This window comes from Pieris brassicae, chromosome 1 (genome assembly GCF_905147105.1).
Source record: "Pieris brassicae chromosome 1, ilPieBrab1.1, whole genome shotgun sequence".
NCBI classification, from domain to species: Eukaryota; Metazoa; Arthropoda; class Insecta; order Lepidoptera; family Pieridae; genus Pieris; species Pieris brassicae.
Window position 1 is genome coordinate 9,193,033 of NC_059665.1, and position 11,948 is coordinate 9,204,980.

At 33.1% G+C, this 11,948-nt stretch overlaps 1 protein-coding gene across 2 annotated transcripts; it reads right to left on the bottom strand.

Moving 5' to 3' along the window:
• Positions 1 to 3,035: 3,035 nt before the first annotated feature.
• Positions 3,036 to 11,577, bottom strand: LOC123711779 (zinc finger protein 829-like). 2 transcript variants are annotated; one of them, XM_045664576.1, is made up of 12 exons: positions 11,368 to 11,577; positions 10,999 to 11,176; positions 10,702 to 10,899; positions 10,383 to 10,517; positions 9,663 to 9,724; positions 8,727 to 8,941; positions 7,805 to 7,900; positions 6,580 to 6,714; positions 5,656 to 5,766; positions 5,093 to 5,295; positions 4,420 to 4,505; positions 3,036 to 4,132 (listed from the first exon to the last, which is right to left on the bottom strand). In XM_045664576.1, the coding sequence occupies exons 1-12, from the start codon at positions 11,485 to 11,487 to the stop codon at positions 4,061 to 4,063; spliced, it is 1,611 nt and encodes a 536-aa protein (XP_045520532.1). In that variant the 5' UTR covers positions 11,488 to 11,577; the 3' UTR covers positions 3,036 to 4,060. The 2 variants fall into 2 exon arrangements, with proteins under 2 accessions (XP_045520532.1, XP_045520524.1); XM_045664568.1 differs by lacking the exon at positions 6,580 to 6,714 and adding an exon at positions 7,050 to 7,184.
• Between the last annotated feature and the right edge of the window lie 371 nt (positions 11,578 to 11,948).

An 11,948-nucleotide genomic window follows, 5' to 3' on the forward strand; every position in this document is an offset into this window, starting at 1 on the left:
AGGATCTGCCGCTTTTGCGTTGAGATAGAACTAATGTATCTTTTCACGAACATACGATGCATTAGCTAGGAAGTAGGTATCATTAATAGAAACGTTTACTTATTAATAACTTCCTATAAAATACGAAGTGTTGGGTATCGAATATAAGAGCTTTTCATGTTTTTCTTTAAAATCTCATAATCTTAGCTTCGAAGCTATAAAACAAAGATTGGACTTGATACCATTTCTGTATTTCCTATTAGAATTCGGTCTATACCAAGAGATAAATAAACTTTTCCTCTTAAAATACTTTTTAAAACAGCATCCGTGTAAGGAGGGAAATAGACGTAAATAAAGGAATAAAAATGTAAATCGCGCCATCCGGCGACCTCGCGGCCGTCTTCGCGTCAAAAGCTTTGTTGCGCGACAGTGCTTCTCAAATACTGTTATTTGGTCTTGCTAATGACATAATGTTATGATATGAATGTGGTCATTGATCTGTTGTTGTCTGCTACGTACGTATCTTTAGTTAGTAACTATTACGAGTGCCACTTAGTTTTTACAAGATTTAACAACTCGAATGGGTGTATACCCAATCTATGGAATATAAGAATAAAATTGTACTTAAAATCCACTTATTAGAAATTTTACGGTCTACATGGGCTGTTACGGCATAGTGGTGCAGTGGCATGGTGTATTTGACTCAACAAGACAATGGCTATTGACTAATGGCTAGTGGCTATAAGAACTGCCACGCACAGAGGGCTGATTACGTATTGTTCCCAACTATTTGACAAAGGGAATTAACGACTAGAGAATTTTTATTATTACCTACGACAAAAGATATCTACTTAGAAACATCTTTCACATATTTACTTTCCAAAACACTATTCAAAATATATAGATAGTGATCTAAGAAAACTTTGAGAAATTGTGCTTCCTCCAACTCGTAATAAGCGCATTAGGGGAGAAAAAATTTAAAACTCGCCGCGCCCGAAAGTTCGCGTTTTCTTTTTACATTAAGGACAAGAACAAAAATCATCTACTTGGAAGAGTGGCACAAGTTTTAATGTTGCCATTGCAAGTGAGCTGTAAGCAAAATTAGATAAAAAAAACAATACCAATTAGAGATTTTCAGAAGAAAATGCCATGCATTACCATCTGTCAGTATGGAGACTTTGCGATCTTAACTACACATAAGGTACCTATATTTCGTTCACCATTCACAATTACAATACTTGTCTAACAAGTTTAAGTGCAAATAGAAAGGAAGATGAATCTCGATGCTCATATACGTAACGGAGACTAAAATAATGAAGAACTCTTGTTATCATCGCGCCACTACAGGCAACATTGAGCGTATTTGTTAAGAGTATCTTCGATAGATGGCAGTAAATGCAAATACAATTTTTCCTACGATTCGATTCAACCCAATCAATAATATATGCATAAATTACTGTTATATATACATAAAACAATCTTGGTTTTAACGTGTGACTCTTCCCTGAGGTTCTATCCCCGGCTGTTGCCACTTAACTTGCTGCACCAATTAATCTATGTGCGCATTTAATAGTCGCTCGTACGGTGAAGGAGAGCATCGTGAGGAAACCTTATGCCTTTAACCAAAAAGTTGACGGCGTGCGTCAGGCAGAGGGTGAACCTAGGACGCCGAAACTTTTTTACGCAGGAAAAATATACAGATTTTTATTTTATTTTAGTGTAGACTTTTTTTAAGAAAACGAGTAGTTTAAGGCAGTTAAACTACTTATTAATTATATAAAGTGCTCACCGGATAATTAACTATTCTAGCACCGTATAGCAATAGATATCTTTAAAGAGACAATCGACCATAATTATAGTACTAGTAATAAAGACAATTAGTACACCAACCACAAGGCTACATAAAACAAGTAATTATTTCTAATGCAATTGTATATATTTTTCAACAAAATCCCTAGATACAAATGTTGTCAATAAATAAATTGAAATCGTACGTTAAAGTAAAACTATTTGCTAAGGCCTATAAATAAATACTTAAACGATCCGAGTGCTTGGTTATGATTTGCCCCAGTATGAAGTATACGTGACTGAATCTCTCGGGTGCATTTCCTGACTCGGGGTCGATCGTCAATAAGTAGTATTATTATTATTTATTTATGTAGCCAAGATTACATTGCAAGGATCGTCATCCACGCTTAAATGCCACAGCTTGTGGCGGCGACCATGCGTCGGGTTGTCTCTCTCCCTAAAATATGGCGAGGGGGGGGGGCGATGGCTGGCCATGCGTCATACTCGTGAACGGGTCCTAGTTATGGTGACTGTCGCAATTGAATTCAGGAAAACGGAGTTTTTAGTTATATATTTGCGGGTTGTTTTCACCTGCTGCTGATAGAGGACAAATCTTTGTTTTTTATTTATATATTTTATGATTAATTAACTACTTAAAGATGTCACGTGGAACATGATGTAATGACTGCAGCTCCTTACAAACAATTTAAAAAAAACTTGGCGATTAACAAGAATTATTGATAACAGGGCGTGTTATCTTAATTTGGCATTCATTTCGCGGTATAATTTACGTAATCATATAAATATTTTTTTAGTATAAATTTCACAAAATTTGCAATTTTTAACCTCAAATATTTTATGAAATAAACATCAATCATAGCTTTTAATTAAAGTAATGAAAAAGTAACTTTTATTCACTATATTGTCGATAAGGAAATAAAATAAAGCATGGTTCTATAAACTGGTATCTTTTCATTTATTTTCCATCCAAAATTCCATCGTCTTCCTTGACAAATAAAAAAGTTGTCGATTTCCATAGTACGACGGGCGGTCCGTAAGTACTCATAGCATCGGGAATAATGCGAATTTTGACCACAAATTGTTTATTAGTTATACTAACAACTCATGCAATAAAAAGGTATATTTTTGACCGGTCTAAACTTGTTTCCCCTTTAAGAAAAATTATCACAAAACAGATATCAAAATCTGAGGCTGGACCTAAAAGTTGCAATGTTTTTAATATAAAAAAATAGCAAATAAACACAACAATTACTGAATCAATGATTTATTCAACAAGATTAAATGATTATTTACACGAAATGTTTATAACTAATGTTTATATAATTTACACGCTAGTATGGAATCCCATGTCAGATACGTTATGTAACGACAAAAAGCGAGGCTAAAATTATTTAACAGGTTCACTGTCCAAAGACCATATAAGACGGAAATCTCTACACGTTCGCAGTCCACATGTGGTCTGCACGCAAGTACAACTTCTTGCGTGGACTTGAGAGGACATATCACTGAGAACTTAAAAAGTGCTGGGACGTACGGCAAATTTTTTTTTTCTAACATTTAGGCTTTCATTCGAACCTCGGTGAGGGGTATTTCCACCTTTATGATTGGACAGTGAACCTGTTACATAAAATATTTATATTTATACTTTAACCTGAAGATGATTTTCGTTCAGAAGTAAATTATCCAAATTTGCAAAAACAAAGAACAGCCTCAAAAATATTTATTTTATAATTAAATATTTTCGTAATAAATTTAATAAATATACAAACTTTCAATCAAATTTTACATTAGTCACTATCGCCAAGCAGTTATATAAATTAACCTACTTTTCATTTCAGTCTTTATGTGCTAGTAAAGAAAATAAGCTTGAAAAAATATTTACTCAAAACTATATCATAATAACGATGTTGAGACCTATCTTACCCAAACTAAAAATTATTTTTTAATGAATAAATAAATCCAATTACACTCTTTTAACCAAAGTAATATTTTGTCTCTTTCTGTCAGACTATGTTCATGCTGTGATGAGACAACACACAAGTACTCATACTTAGTAAGAGCTGCAATTAGACAATTTTTTTTCAATTATGAGGTAACTATTGGATGACCTTATATGGAACTTGAAGTAAAAAACATATATTTTGATATAATTATTTCTAAATATATATTTTTTGGCAGTTTTTTATTACTAGGCACGCTACTGAATTCTAGATTAAGCCACTAAAGTAAGTCACTTGTTACATCTATTGCATACAATTGGATATGTATTTAATTAAATCTCACTATGACTAATTATACGAGTCTTAAGGTCATCATCGCCTGCAAACTCCGAATCAAGGACCACCTGAAAAAAATGTTAATATTTTATTAGCTACACTATAGAATTAAAGATTTAATTTTTTAATAATATCACGGTACGACCGACTAAACGCGGGTGTAACGTTTTTTAAAGATCAATGCCCAATATTTATGTTTCTAAATAAAATTTCATTATTTTTCCGCAATGTAAAATGCGGTGGATCCATATTTTATTTAGTTCCAAATACGCCCACGGAGTGCTGCTCAATATTTCCATACAAAAATCTAGCTTTAGTATTGTATACGGTTAACATATCGTTAATATGAACTAACCGCTTGCATATCCGCGACGGCTCGGTCCGTTTCATTTTGTTCATCGTCCTGTTCGACCACCTCCATTTGGGACTCGTGTTCGCCATCTGAAACATACCATTCGATGTCTGAGTCAAATGTGCCAAGTATACTCGGATAAACATCGTCTTTCATCGATCATTTGAAACTTATGTGTAGATTTGTGTGTTATTTGTTAAAATGTTTATTATGGAACATTACATACAAGTATCACTTATTCCACGTCAATAAATTTAAATAAGTAGACATCCCTACTCATCGGCAAAGACAGAGGATGTAGGCCGGAGACAAAGCCGGCGTAAAAAACTCTCGGTACTCTTTTAAAATAGCAAATCATATCAATCATTTCTGTCTATTTTTTTAAAGTTTAAACAGAAGACGTTATTCCCATATAAATATTTCCCATCTTTCCCAGTCAAAAACAATAGTAATTTCGCCGGTAATCTAAGTTATACCAGTAAACACATCATATAAAAGTGAAATATGAATAACATTCACCTTATGTTTTAGGATAGGATATCGAAAACGAGAAATTGTTGAAATATTTTTTAGTTAATTAAAATTGGTATGTTGCAACAGAAATTATTAATGTCATTTGTCAAGACCAATATCAATAAAATCGATATTGGTTTTACAAATTGGAAAAAGAAAGTACCTTCAGTAATATGCGTGAGCTGCAGAGTGCCATCAACGATCTCCCCCGAGATGACTCCCGAAAGGTTGGAGACGTTGATCCTCTGTCTCATCTTCTTTGCCTCTTGCTCCAGTTGCTGCTGGATGTACAGCTCTTTATGATGGACCTTGTTGTGGTACTTCAGGTGGTGAGCTTTCGTGAATTTCTTGTTGCAAGGACCACATCTAAAGAAACATATTCATATGTTATAAATATCAAATCTTAAAGAAGGGTAAATATTGGTTTTATATTTTCAGAAATATTTGGTCTATTTTCATTTGCTGCGTCATTTTAATAGTTTAATTTTTTAAATTGATTTAATGACCTATGAATATGTTATTGTACACATCAATAATCATGTGACTCATCCTTACGAAAAAGTATCCTTCCCATCGTCTGTACGCTAATATCTTTTGAACTGTGGATTTGATTAGAATCTATATCATTGATGATATGAAAAGAATTTTCATCAACGAAGAAATTTCATCTCTATATAATATAACACAAATTAACTTCGAACAAAATTATGTATTAAATATACTTACGCATACTTCTTCTCCCCGGTGTGAGTTAACATATGATTAGCAAGCACGTACGAGTACGTAAACGACTTTCCACATAACGAACACTGGTAGGGACGAATGCCCATGTGCAATCTGAAATTTTAAGTATATTATTTTGATATTAACGCAATTCCAAAAAAAATAAACAAAAGAACTTTAGTTCGATGTCAGTAAATTATCACTAAAAGTCATTGACTTGCAAAATACTACTATATTTTTAAATGACCTCCTTCCAGAAGATTTTTAGCTCCTTAAATTATTTTAAGTACGTACGCTGGATTACGCAGAAGCCAGAACTGAATTGATAAATTTTATTACTACAAAGACATCAAGGAAATTCCCTTTAAAAAGTAAAATTGGGGGAAAAAGGCACTTATGGAACAATTTGACTATTTAAATGTGATTGTATATTTGAAATCCCAAATTGGAAAAGAGAATACCATCAATTGTCTATAAGTAGTATATGAGATTTTTGTTAGTTAACTTCTCTAAAAAGAATTTCATAAGAAATCACTGTAAGTTTGACATTTTATCACAACTTACGGTTATTGAGGCATTTTAAAATGCGTCCTACTGCAATTTTGTAGAATAGAAGGCTATCTTATTATTTCCCTAAAAATCATCAATAAAACAGACAGAAATCTGTATATGCATTATAACTATGATGGAGCTTGTAATCTTCTCATTTAACCACATCTGTATAGATTTATTCCATCCGTTCTATATTTTGGAAGCTGCAAGCAATGCAAGCAAGCCCTTAATTTATCTAAGATACTGAAATTGCGTTAAATACATGTGTAATCAAAGGGTCATATTTTTAATCTTGATTTGATTTGTTCAGCCTGTATATTGTTTTCCAATGACTTTTGAAATGTCAACGAGAAACTGTTATAAAACCTGCCTCACCGTTCATGTTTCTGTCGTGTCCCAAAGTCCGTATACGTCTTATCGCAATGCCGACACGGGTAAGGCCTTTGACCCGTATGCTTCACCATATGCCGTTTTAACTCTATATTAGCCACGGCGGCGAACCCGCAAACGCTATAGTAAGTGATTATCTATTTGTACCTAGTTGTACCTTTGAAATGGCCCTTTTGTACCGTTAAGCTGCGTTGACTTGATTGTCTTGTACTCAGAAACGTGTCGTAACTCACTCTATCATTCGTAGATTAGAATTTGAGTCATAGACAATAAATGATAGGTAGATAATTTGTGTTTAATCACGTTTTAGAATACATTAAATTTAAGTTATGTTTCCGAGACTGTAATGAGCCGAAGTAAAAAGAGTTAAACATTCAAAATAAACATTACAACGATACAAAATAAGATATTTATGTAATCTTTATTTGAAGGTATGCTACATTGCGATAACTCGCCTTTCATGCTTCTGTCGGCTACCGAAGTCCCCAAAACGGCGATCGCAAACTCTGCACTTGTAGGGGCGCACGCCCGTGTGTCGGAACATATGACGACGCAGCTCCATGTTCATCACGCACGCGTACCCGCATATACTACACACGTATCACAAACTTATGACATATACCGACACGATATGTCGTATCGCATACGTCGACGTATAGCATGTAATTTGTCTTGTTCACCAGGCGAGACAATTTAACGTTCGGTATACGTCAATGTATGCGGAATGTCACGTATAAAAAAATTGTTTGAATAAAAATGGATAAATTATTTCTATATTGAATTTATCCTTAGCAAAAAATTTTCGACTTCTTGAATGCGGGTGCGGGTGCATGATCAACACAACGGTACAAAAAAGGCCACATATGGGCGCAGGGGACATTATTGAAAATACGGACCATTTGTTAATTTTGAAAATTTATAGAGTATCAATCCACCCGCACCCATTGGTTCAAAACAAAATTACACCAATCTAATTACATACTATTTAATTTAAAAAATAAAGCTTAATACACAAAGAGGTCCTGGGTTTTAAGTCTGTCTGATTCTGTCTAAGTCTGATTTTTAATATAACAAAAAATAAAATATCCAACAAATAACAATACTAAATATATGATTTAGAAACCTCGACATCTTTCAGAGAATATTGCAATAGTATTGTTATTCATAATAATAAAAAAAAACACTACTTAATCCATTAAAGCTAGCATACCTGCATACAAATGGTTTAATTCCCAAATGGCGTCTAATATGCGCTTGCAACGAAGCGTTTGAAGTGAACGACGCACCGCATGTTTCACACACGTGACTGAAAAAATAAATATTCTAATAAAAATGGCGCTTGGTCAAGCCATCGAAAAGTTTTCTTTAATGCACACATAAAACAAATATCTATTGGTGCATATAGTATTATCTTTTGTTAACATAGCTTTTAAACATTTAAAGAAAACACTTATTTACCGGATTGATGCCATGTATTATTATAAACTTTTAATTATTTTACATAATTTTAAATGTCTCCCGACGTTTCGTAATAATTCATAGCTTCAATCCGGTAAAAAAGTGTTTTCTTTTTATTTGGTGCAAAGCCGTGATTCGAACGAACGACCTCAAGATGAAATAACAAATACAGATAATGAAGCTTTTAACTACTACACATAACTTAATAAAATGTTTTATTTTAATAATAACAGTGCCTGTAGTGAATGAATAAAGTTGACATTGGAGGTTCAATATTAACAAAAAAACGCATTTTCGTATAACGCGGAGATTTGTCAAGTCATATTTTTGAAGTGTCAAATGTATAATGATTTGTCACGTCCATAATAAGTTTTGCGTACCTTTGCCCCTGTATCAGTTGTGTTATATATCAGTTACATTAAACTAAATGATTTAATGAAATTCGAAAAAAAAATGTTTTACGAGAATACTCCAACAACGGTCCGTGTCTATCGCGTTAGGGAACGTCAAGTATTACTATGCAGGGTGGGGTTGAATTACGCATCATTGTTAATATTATTTTCTACTTTCCAGTACTTTACATCACATAATGCTAAGTTTTAGAAAGAGTCACTGGGGTTGGTCACGAAACGTTACGGCGCGTTCATTAGGGATCCTGGGCAACCTAAACTTACGTCTTAGAATACACATATTTCTTTTTCTTCTGTTGAATTTTTTTCTTCTTGGGCTTTGGTTTTGGGTTTAGCGCATCATCATGTATGGGTTCAGAGAATGCCATAATGGTTTCCTTTAGCAGCATGTCTTCCGTTTCTTCCTTAATTTTCACATCTGCCACTGGGGGTCTTATTTTCCTCGGACGACCGCGTTTTCTAGGGGTCTCTTGCTGCAACTATTTTTAACTGAATTATTACTAAACCAAAACAGTCTTCAAGTAATTTTTTTATCTTAAATGATACGAAGGTATAAATAATGTAATAAATACTATTACATAATAATGTGGCGCTACAACCCTATATGTCTGCCTCAGATTGTATTCGTTTTTATTTCTTAGACCAGTAGGTGATCAGCCTTCTATCTAATACATATCGATTGGGGCATGCCGGTTTCCACAGGAAGTGTTAAATGCACATATAGACAGAAAGTCCATTGGGTATTGAACCTATAACATTAGTGATGATAGTCACTGTAGTCACTAGGCCAACACGGCTTTGATTTTAATTACTACTAAGTATACTATGTACCTATTTATAGGTACTAAGATATAAACGAAAATATGAACATCAAACACTAATAAATGTTAAGTTAAATATGTAATATTGTACATACAAACATTTTGTAAACCTCTAAATTCTATTATGGCAATATATGAAGCATAGTAAATTATGTTTACTAGTTCTAGACTATATATTGTAATTCAATTTAAGTTTTACAACCAACTGATTATGTAGCCATGGTTTAATTATAGCAAATTGTAGCATTGTAAATATCTTACTAAAATTCAACAAAATGTATTTCGAAAAAAAATTATAATAATAAAGTTTGTATTTTGAGAAGGCTCTGAAATGTGTAAAGAAATTTTAAATTGAAAAGAAAGGTTTTTCAATACCTACCGGAACATCATCAGGCTCTTCCTCTCCAGGAACAAAATCTGGATCAGAATCCTCAGCCATTTCTGAAAATTATAATTCTAATTATATATCACATACTTCTACGATTATGTAATCAATAAACTCAATAGTGGAGGGCATTACTTCCCAAGCACTACGGCTTGACCTGGGGAATAACTCTCTGGCCATGCAATATACTAGTGAATGGTACTTGTAAATAGTTAGACTTGGATCAGTGTTTATATTTTAACTGCTTACTTAACAAGTAATGAGAAGCATGATGGTAATAGTTGTAAGTGCTTTAGTAAAACAATATAACACATTTTGTAAAAAATCCTAGGCAATTTAAGTGATGTTTATGGGCAGTTCTTCAGGTTCCATTCTACACCCTTGATTTGAGAACTGGCAATGCATGTAAATTTATATGCAAATTTTTTTTCTGACAATTATAACTGTATATTAGGTTAGCTACAAGGATAAACTATATTATTTCTAGGGTATCATATTCAAGAATGGTATACATAGAAGTATACTATATAATTTGTATTATTAAAATAATTAATTGAAAATAAGTCTGCTTGTAAGTCTAACTACAACATTGTTAAAGAAGCCATAAGGGTGTATAAAGTCCAATACATTTTTGTACTTAAACTCAACCATAAGCATGACATTAATAACTTAAGTGAATTCCTAAAATTATTATAAAACAAAACATGTCAATACCTTCAAATTCAAACAGGGTTTCATCAGTATCTGGTTCTTGTTTAATCTCCAATGATCCAGAGGCAATTAATGCTGTCAACGATTCGGGTTCCCTTACCTCTTCCTTGGGTTTCTTGCGGTGATATGGTGATACTTCTATAAGTCAATAAGTTTAAATACAGCCATATTCACTTTTATCATGAATAAAGTTCTGTTACATGTTGACAGTACAGATACTGACAGCCATTTATATTGAATTCAGGTAAAAAGTAAACGGGTAACAGAATAATGCCGACTTAGAGACACTAGAGAGATGAGAAAACAGATTCTTTATACTAACCAATTGTGCCATGTGGATTTGGATATTTACGCGGCCGTCCTCTTTTCTTTGCCTCTGGGGCTTTAAATACAACAGCGTTGTTGTCATTCCTAACCAGACGTCGAGTCCATTGAATTGATGGTTCATGTTCCACTGGAAGCTCATATTGCAACAGCATGCCATTTTGTTGCCTTACAGTGATTGTTTCAGTTTCAGCTTCTGAATATAAATGCACAATTAAGTTTATTGTATATAAATTTTAAAAAATCTTATTTGTACTCATTGTCTTCTTACTTAACAAAGAATAATTATACGTACTGTTGATGGAATCGTTGTCGCCTGTACTAGTCAGGGACGAGGTTTTTAGAAACTCATCCAAACACTCTTTGAGCGTTTCGTTTGAAGATAAACATTGCTTTTTGAATTCATACGCGTATGTTAATCGGTCAACACAATTGAGACATATTAAAGTTGGCAGTGAATCGTTTTTTGTAACCTAAAATATAAATCAGAAATCAATTTTAATAATATAAAATAAATTCAAATTTAAGGCAACTTTTCAGAAATCTTAATGGGGATGTTAGCAAAAAGTCAACAAATTGCATGAAATTATACAATAATAGCAACATTTTTGTACAAATTTTAGGGTGGCCAACGCAACCATTTTGTAAGAGAATTTTTCCATACCTCTACGCCACAGCACGCAGTGTATTTATCGCTAAGTTGATCATTGTTTTCGTCCCAATCGAATAAGGAAACCATATCTCCCGTTTCCAGACATACTCGGCAAGTTAATTGCCAATCCATTGTTTTAGTAAGATGAATCTTTGAATAATTTCATTGAAAATGTAGCTCAAGCAAGCAAATCTCCATATCAATTGCCAACATTACCAGCTAAATTCTTGAGATGGCGGCAAATGCGCTTTCGCGTCAATAAAAGAAATATTCCGTTCTACGCAGTTAGTGCAGTCGAAATAAAGTTTTTAGTTAATTTTGTTACGTGAACCAATATCCACTCTTTATAATTTTACTATACCCATCAACATAAGATATATTAAAATTATTTACAATTCATAAACCTAATTAAATTTATATTTTCTCCTCGGCGCTCTCTTTTTAAATCTTGGAAAAAGCAATTACTACCGATATTTTTATAGTTATTTGTTTAAATTTATCGTGTTATCATTTGAAAAATTGATGAACTATAGATTTCAATACTCACACTTTTCTCATCTGCGTAGCACGAAGTGTTCTTTGAGTCCAATTCT